The 23,312-nt window shown below is 46.9% G+C and overlaps 1 protein-coding gene across 8 annotated transcripts in view; it reads left to right on the forward strand.

Annotated features, from left to right (window-relative positions):
* Positions 1-407: 407 nt before the first annotated feature.
* The window catches only part of LOC142571693 (uncharacterized), a 28,622-nt gene continuing 5,717 nt past the window's right edge, over positions 408-23,312 (forward strand). For 2 of the 8 annotated variants that reach the window (XR_012825926.1, XR_012825924.1), the window contains exons 1-2: positions 408-621; positions 13,895-14,017. Coding sequence is in view for 2 of the 8 variants with exons in the window: in XM_075680239.1 (XP_075536354.1) it covers positions 590-621; positions 19,156-19,248 (125 nt within the window). In the remaining 6 variants the exon portion in view is untranslated. Of the gene's footprint in view, positions 622-13,894; positions 14,018-15,903; positions 16,038-16,070; positions 16,556-19,155; positions 19,249-23,312 lie in introns of those variants that run through there. The other 6 variants (XR_012825925.1, XR_012825927.1, XR_012825928.1 and 3 more) reach the window with 6 other exon arrangements.

The raw sequence follows: 23,312 nt of genomic DNA on the forward strand, positions 1-23,312 counted from the left end.
GTGTTCAAAAGAAAGCCCCCGAAATATGAGAAAAGGCCACGCTACGGGGCGATTGCACACTGTTATTGTGCTGCTCTCAAGCGTGCGATGGATGAACAAAGTAAGCTGCAGCGAGACTGGCCCGCGACAGGGCGTTGTGTCTGGTGTAGGTATCTGAGCATGCAGCCATAGAGAAAGAAATTTAACAAGACGGGACACTCGGCGAAAGCTGGCGACAGAAAATAGGTCACGCTAGCATTAACGCCGACCGTTTGCTGCCGCGAGCATCAAAAAAAGAAAAGAGAATGTGAAATGCGGTTAACAGGTATTGTTTCATTTTTTCATTCTTTCCCAGCACTAGTAAAAATATGTGCGCATAAATTAAATTAAACTTTGCAGCTTACTTCCGTTGCATAGCGACAGGCGAGTTGGCGAACACGAGCCAGATGCATGCATCATTCGTCAGACACACCGCCGAAGCGAGCGAGACCGGCTGCGCATCTGAGCGTTATAGGCCTGTTCGGTCACCCGTCTGCCTGTTTTTCTGTTTTTGGATTTAGCCTGGTTTGGTGGCTCTCGGCGAATTCTCGCATTTGTTCTGAACTTTGACATGGCACCACTGCACTATTGGACTACGGCAAGGTGAGAAATTTTGTTCGACAGTCTGCGACGCATTTCAAGCAATTAGGCTTACGGCACGGCACCTATAGGCAAAACTTGTGACGCAGTTAACGAAAAACAGCGTGACCGTCGAGGCGCAGTTAATTTGAATTAATGACTCGTACTGGGGGATGTTTGCGACGCTTTCTATGAGCCCCAACATTATTTTAACTTATTTCGGTAGTTTTGGGGCACGCTGGTCGCACAGGGCGCTGTGAAGCAGTTTCGCGTGTACTGAATCTTACCGCGACAAGTTTTGGCGCTTTCTCTGACCCCCTACGTTATTGTAACTAATTTTGTTACCTTTTGGGGCATATATTTTTCAAGCGCAGTGGGCGCGCCTGGCGCTGTGACGCGGTTAGCGATAAACAGCACACTGTGGTGAGCAGCTAAGTTTCACGCTTTAATGCTCTGAAAAGTTCGTGGTGCCTTCTCTGACGCCTAACATTGTTGAAAATTGTTTGCGGTACTTTTTTTTTTTTGCTACTTATGGGGCACGCTCGCAGCGCCTGTCGTGACGCAGCGAAAAGCAGCTCGGCCATGGTGACAGTTCGTTTGGCGCGTGCTGAATCTTACTGCGACAAGTTTGTGACAATTTTTATGACCAAACAACAATTTAACCCTTCTTACGATACTCATGCTTGTCGAAAACACGACTAAAATTGCCATGAGTGATAACAAAGGAGTGTGTTGCTTGCGCCGGCAGAACGCGCAAAAGATCACGCCAAGGAGCTCAAACGCCAGGTAATTTTAACTCGAAAATTCTGTCTTCTGAACGACTAAAGACAGGCTTTGTACCCACGCATTAGAATTATTATTATTTGTTTTGAACACATATATACAGTTAACAGGAAAGGGAAAGCGAGGAGCAGGCTGGCAACTGCCACCGGAAGGGGCACAATGCCTGTCTACTCTTCAGAAGGGAGGTGACAGCAACACAGAAATGGAAGATAGGAAGGAGGGGCGGAAAGAGGAATGGAAGAGCAACAGGACAAATCTAAAGAATAAAGTAGAACACAGCATAGATCACACACAGTAGGGCCGGTCACTGAAGGTCACGCTACTACAGAATGTTGAATAAAATAGTTTCGACGCTACAAACGTGAACCGAAGTTAGTTAACTCTAGAAAAGTGAGTAGAGCGCGATGAACCTGATCGCGTTTAGACGCACAACCACTGGGGTACAAACATTCGTCGAGTGTCGTATACCGCAGGTCAAGGAGAATATAGTCTCTCACTAGCGACATGCGCTGCGCATTGAAAGCGGGACACACAAATATAAGATGCTGAAGTGCCTCGTAGCAGCCATAAGACGTACACAATGGACTTTCCGCACGCCCTTGTCTGTATAAACGTTCGTGCACGTTCACGCAACCAACCCTCAGCTTGAGCAGTTGTGCTCTAGCGCGACGAGGCAAGCCTCGACCACGAACACGGGGCGGGAACGTTCCATTTGCGACGCGCTGATCTAGATGCTGCCGGAGTAGGTGGCGACGAATCAGCAGACGAGCGTCATCAAGCTTGCACATAATTTCTGGGCAGTCACAATTGTTATGAACGCAACTTGAAGCGAGCCGATCAGCCTCTTCATTTCCGGCGATTCCTACGTGTGAAGGTATCCATTGAGCAACGAGAGATACCCCACGTGATGAAATTTTGCTCGCAGAGTCCGTAATGCTGCGCACAAGTGGACAAAGAATCTCACTGCATTGTAACCTACTAAGGGCAGCGCGGGAGTCCGTAAAGATGACAATCTTCGATGTAGTTAACTCCTCTTGCACGTATTTCAGTGCAACATTTATCGTTGCTAGCTCAGAAGTTGTTGACGAAGTTGGATGAGGTATTTGAAAGATACGCCGTACTTGAGTCGAAGGGCAGAAAAAAGTTGCAGAGGCGCCTTGACCGTCGCTGTATACAGATGCATCTGTGAAAACTTGAAGATAATCTGGAAACATTTCGAACATGTGAGACTGAGCCAATTGAAATATTGCCGAAACAGGCATATCAGACTTTTTGTGCATGTCAGGGATTGTGCGGTAAATGGGGAATACGTGTTTCGTGATATCTTTTGGAGGCGGAGGCGTGAAGCAGCATGTTCAGAAATGTCAGTGATATTCGTAAATAATGCCGACATTTTTCCCATGCGAGATAACGGGTGGTGAATGAGACGATCAAGGAGCGAATGACCGTTCGATGCGCGGTGCAGACGCTCAATATGACAGAGCTCTCTGGTCTGCTTGCAGCCTCAGGGGTAATTTATGCGATTCAGTGAGTAATGCAACAGATTGCGCCTCACGAGGTAATCCAAGCATTTGTCGAAAGGCAACGCGAGGATCTCGTTCCAGTTGGGCCACAAAACTAGGTGGTATGTTCAGGACTAGTAACGCGTACATCATGCCTGAGATTACAGATGACTGGTACACCTGGAGAGCCGTTGTTTGGTCGCAGCCAGCACCTCTAGCAGTCAAGGCGGCCACATACTTAAGGAGGGAGTGCGATTTGAGTCGTACAGATTTAACGGCAGGACGCTAAGAGATGCGATCGTCTATAATTAACCCCAAATAACGGTGTGGTCGCACCTAGTTTATAGGCGTTTCGTCAAGGTACAGTAGGATCATTGTTCGACGAGTGCGTTGTTTAGGGTGATATGCTATTGCAGCCGACTCAGCAGATGATATGAGCAGGCCAACTTCACCCAAGTACTCCGAAGTAACATTTAGAGCTCTTTGCAGGCTTGCACGAAGCCGCGGACTAAGGTGCGAAGAGCCACTTATCCACAAAGTAATGTCGTCTGTGTAGACAGCTATGCTCACAGGGAAGTCACTGTCATTCCGAGGCAAACGGCTTGGAAGGGCGGCGAGTACGGTGTTAAACAAAATCGGCGATAATACGCTGCCTTGTGGAATACCGCACTTCACATTTCGGTATTCACTAGTTACTCCTCCGACACGCACTTTTATCCGGCGCTCTGATAGAAAATTATGCACAAAGCGAAGCAGACGACCTGAAATTCCCGCGGTTGCAAGAGCGAAAATAATCGCCTTATGCAGAACTGAATTGAAAGCTTGCTGTATGTCTAGGAAGAGCATGTAGGCGGAATGCTCGTTTCCTTTAGCAAATTCGAGCTCTGAGACAAGGTCTGATATGCTGTCGAGAGCTGAACGGTGGCGACGGAAGCCACTCATGACATCAGGGAAAAATTCAGCTCCTCTAGCCTGACATCTAAGTGAAACAAGACCATTCACTCCATTAACTTGATGACATTTGAAGTTAGGGATATTGGCCGGTAGGACTTGAGGTGACTTGCAGAGCGCCCGGGCTTTAAAATTGGTATCACCACGCACGATTTCCATTCAGCAGGGATTATACCGGTTCTCCATACTTCATTATACTCGTCCAATGTACGGTCATGAAAACTCTTATCAACGTTCCGCAATGATTGATACGTCACACCATCTTTACCTGGAGCAGTGCGGCGTTTGGAGAGGTTAAGCGCGTGTCGCAGCTCAAGAGTGAAATCTGCCTCATCCATCTGGCAGGCTGGACCATAGGAAGCGGTTATGGTGCTGTGACTTGTCAAAGAAGGAAGGTCGCTAATTGTGGAGTCACTGGATGCAGGAGAAACGAAAATGTCGGCAAATGCCTCCACAATAACTTTTGGTGACTGGCCAGTCGCTATGTTCAATGCAGCCGTAGGATTCTTGCAGATTTCAAGAGTGCGGAGAGCCTTCCAGTATGCGCCATCCACTCCCAAACTACTTCCAGTATGCAACGAACTACACAAAGCTTCCCAGCTCTTGCTACGAAGCTGTTTTGTATGACGCCGTATGGCTACATCAATGCGATTATATATAGTCCAGTCGGTGCGTCGTTTTGAGGGCTGTGCCCGCCTATAAGCGCGCCGTCGACATGCGCGGCCGTCGTTCAAGTCGATGGTGGCATGACGCGTTATTAGGCCACCAACGAACAAAACAAAGGACGAGGATAAGCTGCGATGACGCTATTGCCTTATTTCATTTGCTTCAATATCTTTTCAATATTCGGCAAGTGCCAATAAACTTATTTTGAACTCACCCTTAAAATCATTTTTTCCCAATTTACAAGATTTACCACAAATCAATATCGAAGTCAGGAACAATGCTACCTTTTGTAACGATTGGACGCAAAAGGTTACCAGTGACGCAATATCGAACAGCGTTATCGCTGTTTGCTGGCGATGCGAAGTTCCGCACTTTGCAGACGCACGGTGGGAGTGCGAACAGTTGTTAGAACATCGTCCCCCTTTCCAATTTGTTTCCGACGGTGGCCGCTGCGTATCACCCATATAGCTGGCTCTGAGGGTGTTTTCTACGCGTTCCTGTTTTCCTTTTCATATTTCTCATAATAGTACACTGATGCTTTTGAAGCATTGCGCGTATGCGCCGCGTCCACACACTGGAAAGGGCCAAAAGCTCGTTCCGCGCATCAAGTGTTACTATGGACACCCACGAAGCCTGGCAATCGATATTCATATTTCCTTACGTTGGTTTCCTGAAGCGCTATAACGTCTGGTGGAGTCTTCATAGCGATGAGTCGAAGAACGCATTTGTCTCGAGTACAAGCAGAAGTAATTCTGTGAGCGTCCAGCAGTCGTCTGGTTGAGAGCCTATGTTGTAGCCACCTCTGTATTCGTAGCCTACTACTGCATCGGTTGTAGCCAAGTTTTCCTGGAAACGCGTAGTAGCCCGTGTATTCGTACTCTTAAAGTGCGGGAATTAAATAATGCCTGGGAAGAGGGGAATGCTTGTAAATAGTATGTTTTCGTGGTATGTATACGGTATTGTTTATGAGTCGCGTATTTTCTACGCCGTGTATGTAAAAGCGAACTGCTTTTATTTGTAATGCCGCCCATTCACCACTTTCGCACGTTTCGCCTCTGCACGCATTATTCGTGTATGTTAATACCAAAATGCCACTTGCTTGTAACTCAATTTTTTCAGCTACAGCGGTGGAGCTTCGTATGGGAACTACTGTTGCTTACCTGGTGCCACAACGTTGGCTGAATGCACAAAAAGCCTGCGACGAGCATTTATATAGAATAAAATAAACATTTCCTCTTTTCACGCAACAGTGGAACGAGATCTGCAACGCGGCAGACGGGCAGGTTTACAGCGGGAAGACATGGAACCTGCTGCGGCACCTGCTCGAGGAAACCAAGGCCAAGTCGCACCAAAGAGATAGACTCGCCAGGCTCATACATCGGGCGGTCTCAGTACACGGCGCCGACGAAGTCACCAGGCGCATTAACGACAAATACCTGCCGACTAAACCCGCCGAATAACACGCGCCGTACAGCGGCCTACCTAACGCGAAGCTCGGTCGTGACATCGATGTCGAGGAGGTACGCGCGGCCCTGCACGACCTCAACAGCCGGTCGGTAGCCGGCCCAGACCTCGTCACGAACAAGGCGCTCAAGAACCTGGACGACGGCTCTACTGAAAACCTCGCCAAATACTTCAACAAGTGCTGGAAAGCGGGCGCGCTGCCAAAGCTGTGGAAGACAGCCAAGACCATCCTGATTCCCAAGCCGGGGAAGCCGCCGGACACGGATAACCTCCGGCCGATTTCGCTCACGTCCTGCGTGGGCAAGCTGCTGGAGCACGTCCTGCTCAACAGGTGGCAAGACTACCCGGAACGAAAAGGGCTGTACCCGGCCACTTTGATTGGTTCAGACAGCACCTCAGCACGCAGGACGCGATGCTGCAGCTCAAATAGCAAATCATCGACGATGGCGGCAGCGCCCGCGACAACAAAGCAATCCTAGGGCTCGACCTGCAGAGTGCCTTCGATAAGGTGAAACACTCGACGGTTCTGTCCCAAGTCTCCAAGCTCAACATGAGCGAAAGATCCTACAACTACATCAAGGACTTCTTCACGGACTGGACCGTCGAGCTACGAGCAGGCGACCTACAAACGCAAGAGAAGCTCGGGAGCACGGGCACACCGCAGGGATCGGTCATTTCGCCGATGCTGTTCAACCTGGTAATGATTGGAGTAGCCGAGAAGCTCGGGGACATCGAAGACGTCAGGCATACCATCTACGCGGACGATATCACGCTGTGGGTGACCGGTGGCAGCGACGCCCACATCGAGGGCACGCTGCAAGCCGCTGTCGACGCAATAGAAGACCAGCTGGAAGGCACCGGACTGAGATGTTCGCGGAGCAAATCGGAGCTTCTCATACTCCCACCTACCAAAAACAGCAGAGGCAAGACCACACAACGCGAAAACGAAAAAATCAGAATCGTAACCAAATCCGGCAACGTGATCCCCGAGGTCGGCAAAATTAGGATCCTAGGCATAGTCATCGAAAAGCACGGAAGAAACGGCGAAACCATCACCCGTCTCAAGGCAAAAGCAGCCAACGCGATTCGACTCCTCAGACGAGTCACTTCCCGGAAGGCTGGCGTGAGAGAGGAGAGCGCAATTAGGCTCGTCCAATCCTTCGTCATCAGTCACGTCACGTACGTTGCAGTCTGCCACAGATGGCTGCAACACGAACGTAACAAAATCAACGTGCTCATCAGAAGAGCATACAAAACGGCGCTGGTTCTGTTCGAGTCAACGAGCCCGACCCGCTTGTTACAACTCGGGATACGCAATACGCTTGAAGAAATAGCCGAAACGCAACGGACCTCTCAGCTGGAGCGGCTGTCCATGACGAAAGCCGGAAAAAGCTACTGGACGATCTGGGATTTGGACGCTCGAACCAGGTGAAGATGAAGCTCCCCGTCCCCGAAGAGATCCGACGCCAGACCAGAATCGACCTTATAACGAAGAGCATGAATCCCGAGTTCAACAAGGAAGGAAGAGCGGCGAGGGCCAAGGCTCTCATGGACCAGCATGCCAACGACGAACACGCGCGGTACGTGGACGCGGCCGAATACCAACGGAACGCCTTCGCAGCGGTCGTCATAGAGGCGTCAACCGGCGCCACGAGGACGGCAGCGAGTGTGAGAAGCGCTGGAGCGGAACAAGCGGAGGAGGTAGCCATCGCCCTGGCTGTCGCCGACGTAGACGGCCACACGGTGCTGAGTGACTCGCGACAGGCGGTGCGAAACTTCGCCAAAGACCAAATCTGCAGGGAGGCTGAGCGCGTACTGCGAGCGGTCAAACTACAAGGGAGAAAAGTAAGACTCAAGTGGTTCCCGGCGCACGCGGGCGACGCGTCGGAACGCAGTGAGAGCCACAATGAGACGGCACACGCAGCGGCACGAGCGCTAACCAACCGCGCCCTGACGACAGACCGTCCGACGTGGTTCGGAACTATGGACCGCATGAAGGATTACAACGAAATCACGAAGGCCTACCGCCTGGCTCGCAGAACTCTCCCACCCTCGCACCCGAGGCTGAGTCAAGCGGAGGCGGTACTACCGAGACAGCTCCAGACCGGATCGCTACCGAGCCCGAGACTGATGCCTCGCATGTACCCCGAGACATATCCGACCGATAAATGCAGAGTCTGCCGGAAAGAGACGGCAGATTACACGCACATCTTGTGGGACTGCGTTAAAAATCCGGAAGAAGCAAAATCAAGAACGATCCCACCGCGGCTCGAGGCAGCCGCGAAGAGCTACGACCGAGACGAACAGCTCTGGGCCGTCCAGCGGGTCTTCGGGGCGCTCGAAAGGCAGGGGCCCGGCGAGCCGGCAACGGCGAGCGGAGACCCGCGCCGAGTAACGGCGACTTCGTAGATGACGTAGGCCCTCGTAGGGGCGCGCGAGCGCCCAACTACAGGCACAAATAAAGTTGGCTTCAATCCAGTCCAATTTCTGGTTTTACAAGTCGTTTTGCGTCTTTATGAAATTGCACGTGTCACATATTCGATGAAGGCTTGTAAAGATCGTTCTCAATCATTTTTAATAATAAAACGATTTCGCACGAAGGCAGCGCTCGGTTGAGCTGTAGAAGCAGAAGAAGAAAAAAAAAAGGCGATCAGCGCAGCAGGCGTAACGAGTACTAGCTAGCGTTCAAAACACACACACAAAACCGAAACCGCAAGTGTGGTTGAGGTATTAACGCCGACGGCTTGGTGCGCTGCAGTCAATTCAGCCGCTGGGCCCCATAGGAGTGTCCGCTCTTGTTCGATCCTTTCACTATGATGCGGCTTTTGTCAGATGACGGCGCTGACGGCGCAAATGCGTGCTGCTGGTCGAGCGGTGCCGAAGCGATAAAGCGTCTAAGGAGACGAAAGAGAACAAGAACATAACTTGATATTTTGATGCTTGAAATGGCCAAGAGCTGGCAGCCTGCCGACGGAGTGTAATGGGGTTGGGTAGGGAGGCGGCGTTAGGGCCGGAATGATTTCCAGTGATCTTCAACCCAAAAAGCGCCCTTTGATTATAATGCGTGTTCGAAGTGGTCACCATCTGCTGCAATGCACATTTGGAATATCATAGGCACATTTTCCGATACGTTCTTGATGATGGTATCAGGAATTGAGTTGCAGACTTATTTTTTCTTTTAGGTTCTCTGTTTTGGTTGGTCTCCGGTATACGTGATCCTTGACGTAGCCCCAGAGAAAGAAATAGAGGGGAGTTAAATATGGTGACCGTGCTGGCCAAGCAATGGGCCTATGCCATCCAATGCACTGCTACGGGAATACTTCATGTAGCAAATTGCAAGCTTTGATGCTACCGTGTGCAGGAGCACCATCATGCTGACATCAAATATCCTTTATCCTAGCCAATGGAACTTCGCAAAGAAAATCTTAAAGCGCCCCATCAAGGATGTCGTTGACGTATCTTTCGCCTGTAAGCGTGTTATCAAAAAAAAAAACACGGAGCCAATGATAGTCTTACCGTAAATTCCACACCCCACATTAACCGACATATTGGTGATATGGCTTCGAAACCCAGTGAGGATTTTCGTCGCTCCAATAGTGAGCGTTGTGGATGTTCACTTGGGCATTACGTGAGAAGGTAGCTGCATCGGTCCACAGTATTTCGTTGACGAAGCGTGGGTCCTTTTCCATCTTGATTATAATCTAGTTTGCAAGGTCCTTTCGATTTTGGAAATCACGGGGCTCCGACATCTGGTACAGCTGCACGTGGTAGGGATGAAGTTGCCTCTTCTTAAGTACTCTCCACACTGAGGACTTTGACACTCCAGCTTCAGCACCCACACTACGCACACTTAATTGTTTGTCTGAAGAAAACGTTGACAGAACATGTCTCCACGTCCTCGCCTGCAGGATTGAAGATTTGTCATTTCTTCGTAAAAGTCCCAGTCTGTCTCAGCGTTTCATATGAACGCACAATCATCATTGAGCTCGGACGCGTACCTGGATGGCAGGGTTGAAATAGCTCAACTGCGCGCCGTCTATGTCCACTTGACGCACCTAGAGCCAAAACCATATTCGCTCTTTCCTCATTGGAGTAAGCCATATCTGCTGCTCAACGTTGGTCGCAGCCACATAGCGCTGCTGTGGAGAACATGCATGGATACGGGCGCCTGAGGAGCACTGGATAGATTGCAGTTCGCAGGGATTGGTTCAAACGAAGTACGTAACGTATGATCTGCATCCGGTAAACTGGAACAGCTTGTGAGCGCACTCTCTCAGGGACTGCACTGTGCGCCAAAATTCTAAAAATGAAAGGCACTCCGGACGCAGGTGAACCGAATGCATAATGTTGGCACTGGCCTAAGGTTGCTCAGGCTATTTTTTATGTTCCCCTTAACTAAAGGAATAGTTACGTTTAAGTAATCAACTGTTTAAGTATTGGCTGCAGACCCCAAGTGTGATACGCCTAGTTGTAGAGCAACTGGAGAAACCTCTCAATAAATTGTTTCTAACACAATATATCTCACGTGGTCCTTTTTTTTCCGCGTTCCAAAGAAAGCCCCCGAAGCATGAAACAATACCACGCGACGAAGCGCTTGCGCACTCTTGTGCTGCTCTCAAGCGTGCGATGGGTGAACAAGGTCGGCTGCAGCGAGACTGGCCCGCGACAAGGCGTTATGCCTGGCGTAGGTATCTGGGCATGCGGCTCTAATCGCATGACGGTGCAAACACGTGCTGCTGGCCGAGCGTTGCCGAACCAATAAAGCGCCTAAGGCCACGAAAAAGAAAAGATGAAAGTTGCATTTTGATTCTGCTTGAAAGAAGGAAAGGGCGAAGCGCGTGGGAACGATGGAAGGTGTTGACGGCTGCTACAATTTTCCTTTGTACACAAATGACCTTGTAGTAGTATTCGAATTCAACAATAATGCTGCGACTTTAAACCTTAGGGCTCGAATAACAGCGGATAAATCCCACGGAGACAAAACTAGGTGATGGTAAAATAAACGTTCGCTGTATTCAAGGAAGATTACGCATGTCTTCAGACGATGGCTCTTTTCGCACTGGCCCCTTCCGCTCTCCTTCTCACACTTACTGTCTACTAGAAGTTTTTTGATTGCGCACCCGTCAGGTGCGCATCGCTTCGTGGTAGCAGCATTTCTTTCACTATGGTCGCAGTATCGGGTGGCCGCGTCTGGCTTCACACTTGTGCACCGTGACCGGCGCGTCAGACCCTGAGAGAGTGCGCCCGTAGGCTTTACCGGTTTACCGGATGTAGATCCTACCTTATGTACCTCGCTTGAATCGATCCCAGCCAACTGCAATATATCCAGAGCTCGTGAGGCACCCGCATTCCTGCGTGTTCTCCAGAGCAACGCTATTTGCCTGTGACCAACGTTGAGCAGCAGATATGGCTTACTCTAATGAGGAAAGAATGGATATGGTTTTGGCTCTAGGTACGTCAAGTGGACATAGAAGGCGCGCAGTTGAGCTATTTCAAAGCTGGCATCCCGGCACGCGTCCGGGCGCAATGACGATTGTGCGTGCATATGAAACGCTGAGACAGACTGGGACTTTTACAAAGAAATGCCATAAATCTTCAAATCCTCGGCGAGGACGTGAAGACAGATGGTCTTTCAAAATTTTCTTCAGACCCACATGCAAGTGCTCGTAGTGTGGGTGCTGAAGCTGGAGTGTCAAAGTCTTCAGTGTGGAGAGTACTTAAGAAGAGGCAATTTCATCCGTACCACGAGCAGCTGTACCAGATGTCGGAGCCCCGTGATGGAAGGACTTTGCAAACTGGATTATAATCAAGACGGAAGAGAGCCCAGGCTTTGTCAACGAAATACTGTGAACCGATGGAGCTACCTTTTCACGTAATGCACAAGTGAACGTCCACAACGCTCACTATTGGAGCGACGAAAACCCTCACTGGGTTTTGAAGCCACATCCCCAATATCAATGGTCTGTTAATGTGTCGTGTGGAATTTACGGTGGCACTATCATTGGCCCCGTGTTTTCTTTTTGATAACACGCTTACAGGCGAAGGATACGTCAACGACATCCTTGATGGGCGCTTGAGAATTTTCTGTGTGAAGTTCCATTGGCTAGGATGAAGGATATTCGGCATCAGCATGATGGTGTTCCCGCGCACGGCCGCAGCAAAGCTTGCAAATGGCTACATGAAGTATTCCCGCAGCAGTAAATTGGACGGCATGGGCCCATTGCTTGGCCAGCACGGTCACCAGATTTAACTCCCCTCGATTTCTTTTTCTGGGGCTACGTCAAGGATCACCAGCCATGTACGCATTGAATTTGTTCGTGTATAACTTTGTGTGCTTGCATATAACCTTGCACATGTTTGTGATTTTGCCGAATTAAGTTTCACTGTGCGCATTGTAGCGTTGTTTTTGACATATTTGTCGCGCCTTCTATGTATATATATTTTTTTGCATTTATATTGTTACTGCCAACTGTATGGGTGCCGGGGCCTCGTCAGGCCTTACCGCCTTTTGTCCCGGTCCCCTCTTTTCCTTGAAAAGAAGAATAAACTTCACATCAAGTATACCGGGCACCAACCCCAACATCAGAGAACTGTAAACAAAAAATAAGACAAGTCTCCAACTTCATCCCTGATACCATAATAAAGAACGCATCGGAATATGTGCTATGAGATGCCAAATATGCAGAAACAACACACAGCAAACAAGGGAGGACAACGGGACAGAACGCTCTGTCCCGTTGTCCTTTCTTGTGTGCTGTGTGCGGTTTTCGGCACCCTAAAAATAGGTATAATGAATCAATATCAAATGCGCTCTTTCCCGTTGTCCTCTCTTTTGTGCCGTCTTCGGTTTCTGGCGCCTTAAAGATAGGTATAATGAATCAATATCAAATTACCCAGCAAGATGTTCTCTTGCTCATTTGCTGTAGCCACCTAATTTTTATAATTAGAAATTTAGTTACCGGAACTTCGCGAATAACGCACGTAATTGCGGAAATTGCTCTTTATCTAGAGGCTGCCAGCCCGTACATTCGAATGATAAACATAAACTTACCGTGATTTATATTTTTGTTATTTTAAAGATTTGGTGCAGCAAAGAAAAAAACACACTGTACAAGCCGAACTCATTCTTCGCATCCCTGACTTTTTTTTTTTAGTACTTTTACAGTAATTTTCCCTTCGTATATTGAACTCGCATAGTACACGCTCTGCATATGGGGTTTATTTGTTCCGTGCTTGTGTCTTTTGCTAAAACCACCATCAGCTGTATCCAGTTGTTAAATAGAAATGATTTTCATACCGTCATTTTAGTCTTCACGTTTAACCGTGCTAATGCTTCAGAGGAAAGGTATTTGTGCGAGAAATGCAGCAAATGCAGTCGTTGGAAAATATGCAATTACCCTTTTGCCTGGTCCATTCTCGTGCACTTTTTCCTCTTACGCGTTTCTTCTCTTAATTCGCCGTCTTTCGGTACAACGCGTGGCTTTAGAAGCTCATGTTGCTAGTGTGCTAGTTTGCTTGTTTGTTTGTTTTTCTTTAATGAAAGAAAAATCAGTTCTGTTTTGTCTGGCAACGATAATGGGAATTCGAGAAGACGCGCGTGCATGGATTAAAGTTTGCATCCTCGACATACTTCTAATTACTTTGCAACGAGGAAAGTTTGGGTCGGGCAAATGCTTTCACTTTCACTAGTTTTCAGCAGCACTGTACACTTCACTTAAGAAAAAGAAATGCTAATGGCGTCACCAGCTAGGCAGAAAATAGTGGCGACTTTAGCTCGCAATGGAGACGCATATGTGCTTCGCCTTATGACTACTCGCGCGCTTTTTATTCGAAAGTCGAAGAGGTAACCTATTATTGTTTGCTGTAGCCCAACCCATGGTATTGTGCTATAAGTTATTCTGCAAAGTATTCACGGTTGGGTACTTCCTTAGGCCCAACTATTTCCACGGATTTAGCAGAAAATAAAACTGAGGAAGCATGCAAGCACTGAAGGAGCTTGAAGTCTCGTATCATGGAAACCAAGTGTCGAGAAAGAGGTAACTACAGATAAGAATGTCAGTTTTTTATTGATTTTTATTAACAATTACGATAAGCTTCTGAAACTGCTAGGGGATAGAATAAAGATCACGATAAATTTTTATTCAGTGCTGTAAGCGTCAAGTCATCATAAAGCTCCATTCATTTAATCAAAAACCCCAATTAAGAAGAGCTCTCGATGACCTAACGCTGCAGAAGATCTTTGTCAAAGCACAGGTACCTTCTGAATAACGTAGAGCTTCTGTAAGAGTATCGGCAAGAATTCTGCGTCATTTCTTCGGAAGTCATTTCTTAAATGCTTCCCACTATGGAAATTTGCATCTTTTCATCATAAGCGATGGACTGTCGTGGAAAGAGCCTCTTCATTATGGTCTATAATTTGTCGAGTTCAGGCCTTCTCTTATCCCTGAGAGATCTGATTTCTTAGGCAAGAACTTCTGTCAATAAACTAAGTAGGTCTTCCGTATAGTCGCTTGACATTAGGCTCTGGATTTGGTTGCTAAGCTCCGGTGAATTTTATGATGGCAGGAGCGGGTGAGGGCATTCCTGAGGGCTCTTAATGCAATGACACGCTCAAAAATTTTCAAGTGGCCCAACGGGAAGGGCAGTAGGTTCTTCTTGGAGCCAGGGGCGTAATCCCAGCAGATGTGGCTGTTGCTGAGTGAAGCTTCAGGTCGAGAAAGCGGATAACACCTTCTACTGGCAGTTCCTTAGTGAAGGTGAGGCCTTGGAAAATGGACTGTATTCCAGTCATTCCAGTCAAAGTAGGTCTTCCGGGTCTATCTGGAAGACCTACTATGTTCAACGACAAAAGTTCTTGCCCAAGAAATCAGATCTATCAGGGATAAGGCACGGCCTGAACTCGACAAATCAAAACTAGCGGTCATCCCATATGTGGACGCGCTTCCTACAGGATCAAAAAAAAAAAATGAGGAGCCATTCTACCTTGTGAAGGTGGCAAGGTGGCTTGTGAAAGCTGCTATGGTGGCATAAATTATGTTGGTATTAGTTTTGTTGGTATGTAACTATAGATATAATTATGCATATGTCATTTATGCGAAATACAAAGAAGTACAAAACCATTTGTTGTTTTGTTTCTTTTCATTTTATCTTACATTTATCCTGTCACGCAAGTGATGATGGCTTTGTGGTCGCTGTGATACACCGCTAATGACTCCGTGACGTCGCCGGTTATGTTCTTGGATATATACATGGCCTTTGACACGTCATCGTGGGCACTTGGGGGTTACTGTAACACTGTAGATCGAAGTGCTCGAGCACAAAGGAGAGCAGTCTAAAGGCGCTATAAAGACGCTCTAAAAACGCAGATGTTGTCGGCGAGGCTGCGACGAAGCGCCATTGAAACGCAGCTGAGCGTTAAACCGAGCCTCCACGCGAGCGACGCTATGCGTAGACCGGGGCGCAGTCCATAGGAGTGCAGGAAACAAAACACGTTTGTTTGTAATTTGCGATTGAGCATACTTTCTAGTTAATAAGCTGAATGAAACTTGGAAGGGCTACAGTTTTATTCTAGCGGACAAGCATCGGGGCTGTCCGTTGCGCTCCCGTGGGAGTCCATGTATTGACAGCAGTCGGCAATTGCACAATATGTACAACTTCGCTGCAAACTACTTAATTAGGAAAAGTAGATGAAACTCGGCATAATATTAGAGTCGTCTTAGCGGCTAATTCTCACATAATTTGTTTCGGGATAGTTTCGATAAAACAAGAGTTACTGCCGTTTTCTATAACCATACTCCCCCCGTAGATGTCCATGTATTAACCGCAGACAGGAATTCTTTAACGTTTACAACTTCACTGTGAACTAATCATGAAAAGTAAATGAAACTCAGCATAATGATAGAGTCGTCTAAGCGGCCAATTTCCGTATAATTTTTTACAGGATACCTACATTAGATTGAGAGCTACAGAACATTCGCGAGAAAGTTGACTTTGCCGCAAGGTATTTTCTGTTCGTCGCCATAATTTTTCCGTAGGGTAGCAATAGAGGGCATCGCTGTAAAAAGCAGCCGAGCGGTCTGGGTTTGGTGTTGTCTTCTCGGCACGCAGCAAACTTGGCTCCTTATGCTGAAAAGTGAAAGCCAGTCAAGCCTAAAACGGTGCCTGCAGCAAGAGTCGCGCCTCGCACCCTGTGCAGCGCAGGAAGACTTCTACTACATCACCACCACATGTGGCAAAACGCCTATCGGGCAGGCCGGGCGGTGTCTCAACGACCGGTTGCGTGAACATATGTATTGCGTCAGAAACAAGATTGGGAGCAATCTCGCCATCCAGTGTGCCAATTGCGGGTGCAAGCCGGTGTCTCAGGACACTTAAGATTCTGTGCCGACACCGAAACAATCGAGCACGTCACATCATTGAAACCTTCACGTTGTTGGGCAAGGGCCCTCTATGCATCAACTCCCCTTCAATCGTCCTCACCTACCGCCAGGAGAATGCGAGGCTGGAATTTTCACCCCCCCCCCCCTTGCTTCCCTCCCGCAATCCCCCTACCTTTTCAAGCTATATATTTGAGTACGCACAATAAAGCAACCATTGACAGACAGCGCCCATCCTGTGTTTCTTGCGTCTGTCCGTGTTTTCAGCGCTTTTTTTTCTACCATGGATGCATACCAACAAGCTCGCCTTCATATCCTTTCAAGTCACATTATTATTATTATGATTATTATTATTATTATTATTATTATTATTATTATTATTATTATTATTATTATTATTATTATTATTAAAATACATATATGCACTTGACAGAAAAGGGAAAGCGAGGAGCAGGCTGGCAACTGCCACCAGAAGGGGCACAACGCCTGCCTACTCTACAGAAAGGAGGAGACAGAGGCACAGAAATGTAACATAGGAAGAGTAAAGAAAAAGAAAAAGAAAGAGCAATAGAAAGAGGAAAGAAAGAGCAAGATGACAAATCTCAAAAAATAAAGCAGAACACAGAAGAACGAAGATAGAATTCAAATAAAATGCTAATAAGCCAATGGAAGAATATTACATTGAGATGCCACATTTGCTACAAACTCCATTGCGTCGTGTTCTCCGGTGATAGATCTTTTTACCGTTTTTAGTAAAGCTGCCTTCAGAATTTAATAATAATGATCAACGACATCGACTCTAAACGTGGAGTAACCACCAATGCCGTGATTAGCGTCAGTAGGCCATGGAAGAAGGGTGCCGAATCTTGAATTTTGAGTAGTGACGTCAAGCGCGGTTGTACAAGGACTGGCTCCGCGTAGCGTGCGACTTTCGAGGAACAAACAGGAACCGGTATCAACTCTTCTCTGAATGGTGCAAGACAAGCGAACGGATTTCCGACTTCCTGTGGAACACGGTGCGAACTCATCTGCCGTTTAAGGAAAAGGCCGTCCGTTACGGAGGAAAAGTCTTGAGCCTTGCGTCTGCCTCGATTCCGGAAAAACATCTGGGACTTCTTCAGGTAGGTCCTAAATTCTGCTTCCAGCCGTCACTCAACCGGTTTGAAAGATAGCGACAGCAAGGAAGGTGTCGGCACTGGGTAAGGAGGATGAACGTTTCTGGTCCGTGTTGGAATCCGTAGACGCATTGTCTAAGACTGTGGGTGGGGGGTAGATTTGCCGGACGGCTCGGACCAATGGTCCGTTCAATGGCCGAGAAGGATCTGCGTGTTCTGACAGCCGACAAAGACGGCTTTGCCGTGGTGTTATACGAAACTGCTTATTGAGGTGAGGCCAGCATCGCCCTGGATATGAATTTTAAGAAGGTGACCACCACCTCAAGCGAAGTAAAAGAGAGAGCAAAAGTAATTCTGGAGGACCTAAATTTACATGCCATGTCCAGAGCAGTAGGAAATGCCACACGCCTTGAATTGGTGGCCTTTTTAACCATCAAGACACACAAGGTAGGCAGACCGTTCTACGTTATTGTAACAGAAAACGCTACTTGGCAATTTGTACTGTCAAAATAGAAAGAGAGATGTCATAAGGGAAAGGCCGGGAGGCCAACCAGGTTGAGCCCGGTAGGCTATTCTGCACTGGGGAAGAAGAGAGAGAGAGAGGAATATAGGAAGGCAGGGATGTTAACCAGTCAATAGTCCGGTTGGCTACCCTACGCTGGGGGAAGGGAGAAGGGGACGAGAGAGAAGGGAGAGAAAAGGTGTAGATACGTGTACGGACAGCACTTGAGTTAAAGCCGCTAATGGCAGATTCATAGCGGAGAAGGAACAGAGAATTTCACAGTTTGCACTGTTACACACACAAGCGTTCATCGCTCAGTCAGTCACAGGCGGTCATCCTGGTTGGTGCATTTCAAAAAACGGAGCTGCGCCTTTGTGGATTTGCACATGGCAGACGCACGAGGCCACGGGCACAATATCTTCTTCTCTGTGAAAGGCTTGTCGTCTCAGGGCTCTAAAGCTGTCGGAAGGGCACTCTTCTCATCTTCGAAGGTGGGTCAGTCGCAGAGGAGATGCTTGGTCGTTTCTTCCACACCACATGTGCTGCAATTGGGACTGTCCGCCATAACAATTAGGAATTAGTAGGCGTTTGGGAAAGAAGCTCTACAAGATACCCGCAGAAGAACCCAGATGCTCTGAAAGTTAACGATGCTTGCCGTGCCAAGAATGCCGGCAAAATTATAGAGTACTTGCGAATCGTGGCATTGACGGTTACTGCGTGTTAAACGTCGATTTCGCTTATCTTTATTATTACATTTCACAGCCACTTTTACGAAAAATGGTAAAAAGATGTATCACGCAGGAAAAGGACGAAATGGAGTTTGTAAGCAAATGTGGCATCTTGGTAGATTATTTCATTGACTTATTAGTCTTTTATTTGATTTTCACTTTCATACCTTCGTGAGAAAGCGTTTACCTATATATAGAGAGCCGGAATATGCACTGGGTCGAGAGTATCACCTGCTGCTTTAAGTGACAATTTCGTGGCAGAAATTAAACGCACGCTAGAAGACTAACTAAATGGTTTGACGCAGCGGATATTCAGATATGTGGATGATTACTTGATAACAATGAGTAACCGGTTTTTTGAAAGACAGTACAGTGGTATTGGAGAATTTCAGGCATGAATTGAAAGCGCTATAGTTCACACATGAAATGTCAGTCAATGGTGAAATCCGGTTTTTAGAACTCCATTTGAAGTTTCAGAACAAACATGTTTGCTGGGATATCATTCAAGATCCGAGAAACCCACCCTTCCATTCAATTCAGGCCATTCGAAGATAGTAAAAAGAGGTACGGCCTTTTCGTGTCTCATGTCCTCTATTAAGAAACATTGTATACATCGCACACATGAAAGCTTTTCCGCACTGTAAATGCGTTTAAAACAGGCTGCATTTCCCGACGGTGCTATTAGTGCTGTGTGCTAAAGCTGCTTCAACAGGTTAAAAAAAAAATCACAATAATTTTTTGGCGAACGATAAAAGAAAGAATAGAAGGAAAATTTTCAGCAGGGACACTTACGCCTGCTTACGTGTGGGAATGCGATAGCATTATGGTGCCTGTGGTGAAATGTTTTCTATTGGTGTTTTCGACATCCATTGAAGTTATTTCTGTTGATTGTTTGTGTGTATGTGGATTCGTTGGCCAGAGACCGGCTCATCTTATTACACTCATGACGGTGCGTCGAGAGTCCATCCGAGTAGACACAGCACCGTCAAAATCCGAAGAGCAAGCGGCACGCGCGATAGAGTGCGTTTATTTTTCACATTCAGGCCGTGGTGCCACCATTAGCCGCGCGGTCACGTCCCAATGACACACTCGCTAGGCACACCTTTGGTCAGTCAGATCTATGGTGCGGCCATGGAGTCGTGGAAGCGTGCTCGTGTCGCACCGCGGAGCCCCGTGTTCGACACCCACCCAGACCGAATTGTACTGAATGTTCTTTTCATAGCCATTAATTTACTTTGTTAAGAGGAAACTCCTTGAGAAATTTGGCAACAATCAGCTTTCTTGACGTGCCCTTTGCGCCGTCGGTCGTTTTTAGCACCCTCGATCGGTCACGCCGCCTTCGACGACGCCGCATTTTGGCGTACGGTGCTTTAATGCTTTCGCATTAAAAACGCTTCGACGTTTTTTCGTACAAGCACAAAATGGCGCATGGCCTTAAGGAATGTCGGCGCGAGATATGGAGTTAACGTGCTGTTTCACTGAAACCATAGGCTACAAAACAGTTTTTCTTTAATTGACAAGCGCACATCAAAATCGGCTGGCAAAAGAGGGCCTTGCCCGGTCCTTCACGTCAAGCTATTTGGGGCATGTTCGGTAGGCGCTGCTTACAAATTACCCTTATCGTGTGATAAAGTTTACGTAGAACAAACTGGTAGGTGCGTTAACATGAGATTAAGGGAACATTTCGCATCTTTAAGAAGCACTTCTAATTTGCCTGTGGCTTCGTATTGCAACAAATGCTGCTAAACACCAGAATTCAGCAGGTGCTCAATTTTGTATAAAAGCAAGCAAGGACCAGACTACCCGTGAACTAGGAAAAGCCTTTTTTCATTAGGAAACACCAAGACGCATGCGTCAGTCAGGAATCACTAACCTTACATGACATGGAATATCGCTACGTTGATGAGTGGTGTTAGGCTACTCGTGGTAATCGGGAGCGCGTCACGTCTGCGGTTTTTCTATCTTCCCAGAATGCTGCGTAGTGGTTTCGTTCTTTTTTCTTCTGCTGTCTTTACTCTGGTTTCCTTACTTCTTTTTGCATGTGTATGTATTCAGGGTAAATACCAATAAAAATTAAGTTGTGAGACAGCGCTCGGGTCGTGCAGTTCCTTCTTTGTCGCTTGTGTTTTGCGCTGAACTTTCGCAACCATGACTTATGTTCTCAGGAGAACGAGAAGTGTCACTGGCTCTGAACTGGGAGGAATTGGACTTCAAGCGTGCTTACTTTGCAAAATCATATGCAGGCAAAGCTTCGAGCTTTTTTAAATATAACTGGTAATTAAAATTCCTACTGCAACGGCTCGGGAGAAACAGCTTCGCTGGAAATTTTGCTGGATTTCGTGTGCTCTCACACAGGCTGTCCTTTGCTTAGGTTTCCAGGGTATATCTTGATAATGTTTGACCCATATATTCAGATTAATTAGAAAAAAACACCACGTCTGTAATCCACCCTGCGGCGTAGCGTTTCGCGATTTCCCGTTGTACACTGAGGTAGCATCTTCTAAATTATTTACAGTTATAGTATAGAAATAGAACTCATAGTATATAACATTTATAGAATAGAACATTTATAGAATTCCAGGAGTAGGCATTTAGGAATTTTAGTCAGCTAGATGCTCTACTGAATAACATCGCTGCCTTCTGCCTTTCTTTTCTCCTCTTCTTTCCCAAGCACCTTTACAGACATATCTTACCAACAAAAATATTATTCTAACCCCAACTTAAGGGAAAGATTTACCTCGGGGGATTTTATCTAAATACATAAGAAATCGGCAATCGTTTCTTATGTTGAATTCCAATGGTAGATCGCGAGCGCTCGGCCGGATCGCGTCGGAGCGCGCCGCTCCGACTGAGATCGCTCTCATGTGTGCACACCATATCTGTGAAGGGAATGTGCGCGCTCCCGCGGAGGCACTTAGTACAGGAAAATCAAGTGAGAGGGCGCTAGAATAGAGAAAGGAACGAGCGCTTGGAAGCGCAACCCACCACCCCATTTCACTGTCCGTGTCAGCAGAATCACCACTCGACTTGGAAATTCTACTGTCTGAGTCGGAGCTGTCTAGGAGCGCGAACAAAATCGCACGGCGCGAAGCGGCGTCGTCCATAGCTACCCACGACCGGAAACAGGCGACCGTGAGAGGAAGCAGAGGCGGGTGAAGGAAATACGTCACGAGGACTTCCGGTCAAATCTGCCGATTTTGGCGGAGCAAATATTTTTCCTCCACGGAGCAATCCGGGATCAGCGGCTGGTCCCAATCTGCCATTGGAACACACAGCTCAAGCTCCCATTCTGCCATTGGAATAGGATTGCTCCATACAGAGCAGAAAAACTTGATCTTGATCTGCCATTGGAATTCAACATTAGAGAACTCACTGAACCAATTCTGGTGAGTAACGTTGATTTTAGAAGAAAAAGTTAAGATGTAGTGATCTGAGAAAACGATATTTTATTTGGGCTAATCTTTCAAACGTAATTTTTTTTTAAATCGCACAATTTCAAGAAGCAAAACTTGTCGTGTACAACTCCGTACCTCAGCAACTAAAAACGATATCGCAATTCTGTAAACCGCATCTACTAATACATCTAAAGCAGACAGCAATGATATATCATACGCCACCGTGTAATATACCACTAATTTGTGAATGCTGCATTTGCAAGAACCTTCCAAACATTATAAGAAATCCACATAAGTAGTAAATTCATGCATAAAATTTGTTTGCCTATGGTGCTTCAACAGATGCAGTTTATAGAAATGCGATATCTTGTTTTTCATGCTGAGTTGCCGATTTCTGAACTTTATGCTCCAATCTTTCTTTTTTCAAATTTATCAATTTCATGCAATTCTTGTAGAAGATTCCATGATCTAAATCAAAATTATGTTGGATATAGTCACTGTAATCTAACGTTTTCTCCTAAATCCACAAATTCCATTCAGATAAATTCAGCAGTTTTCTTATAACAGCATTCCTGCGTTTTATATGCATTTGAGTAGCCGACATCGGAGATATCCCGAGCTAAAGCTTAGCTTTTAACTTGCATGGACGTGATTCATTGACATGGGACATCGACGTGATCCATATTAGAGTATCCCTTCCTCAAGCCAGCCTGTTCTTTTACTTGATTGAAGTCAAGTGTTGACCTGATTCTGTTGGATATTATCTCAGTTAATATATTATACAATATGGAAAGCAAGCTAATGGGCCTATGATCATTTAATTCTTTGACATCTGTCTTCTTATAAATTAGTTTAATGTTGGCATTCTTCAAGCTCTCTGGTGCGCTTGAAGTCCTGAGGAATAGCATATAAAGGGTCGGAAACTTTTCAAGCATAATACCTTCACCATCTGTGGTTAAATCGACTGTTATTCCATCTTTTCCTGCTGCGTTTCCCGGGGACATGTCTTCCAAGGCTGTTCTAACTTTATCGCTAGTTATAGAAGGAACCTCTGTATCCTGTTGAGCACTACCTCCAATGAAGGTTGCGAGGCTGCTCTGGATACTGTACAGGTCAGTGTTGAAGTCTCCTGCTTCTTTTAGTACATAATCGAGATTGCTGATGACATTACCCTGCTTCCCTTTAACTGCATATAACTAGCCCTGTCCTATGCCAAGTTTTCTCGGTGATTTC

The sequence above is a fragment of the Dermacentor variabilis genome, chromosome 1 (genome assembly GCF_050947875.1).
Source record: "Dermacentor variabilis isolate Ectoservices chromosome 1, ASM5094787v1, whole genome shotgun sequence".
Classification (NCBI taxonomy): domain Eukaryota; kingdom Metazoa; phylum Arthropoda; class Arachnida; order Ixodida; family Ixodidae; genus Dermacentor; species Dermacentor variabilis.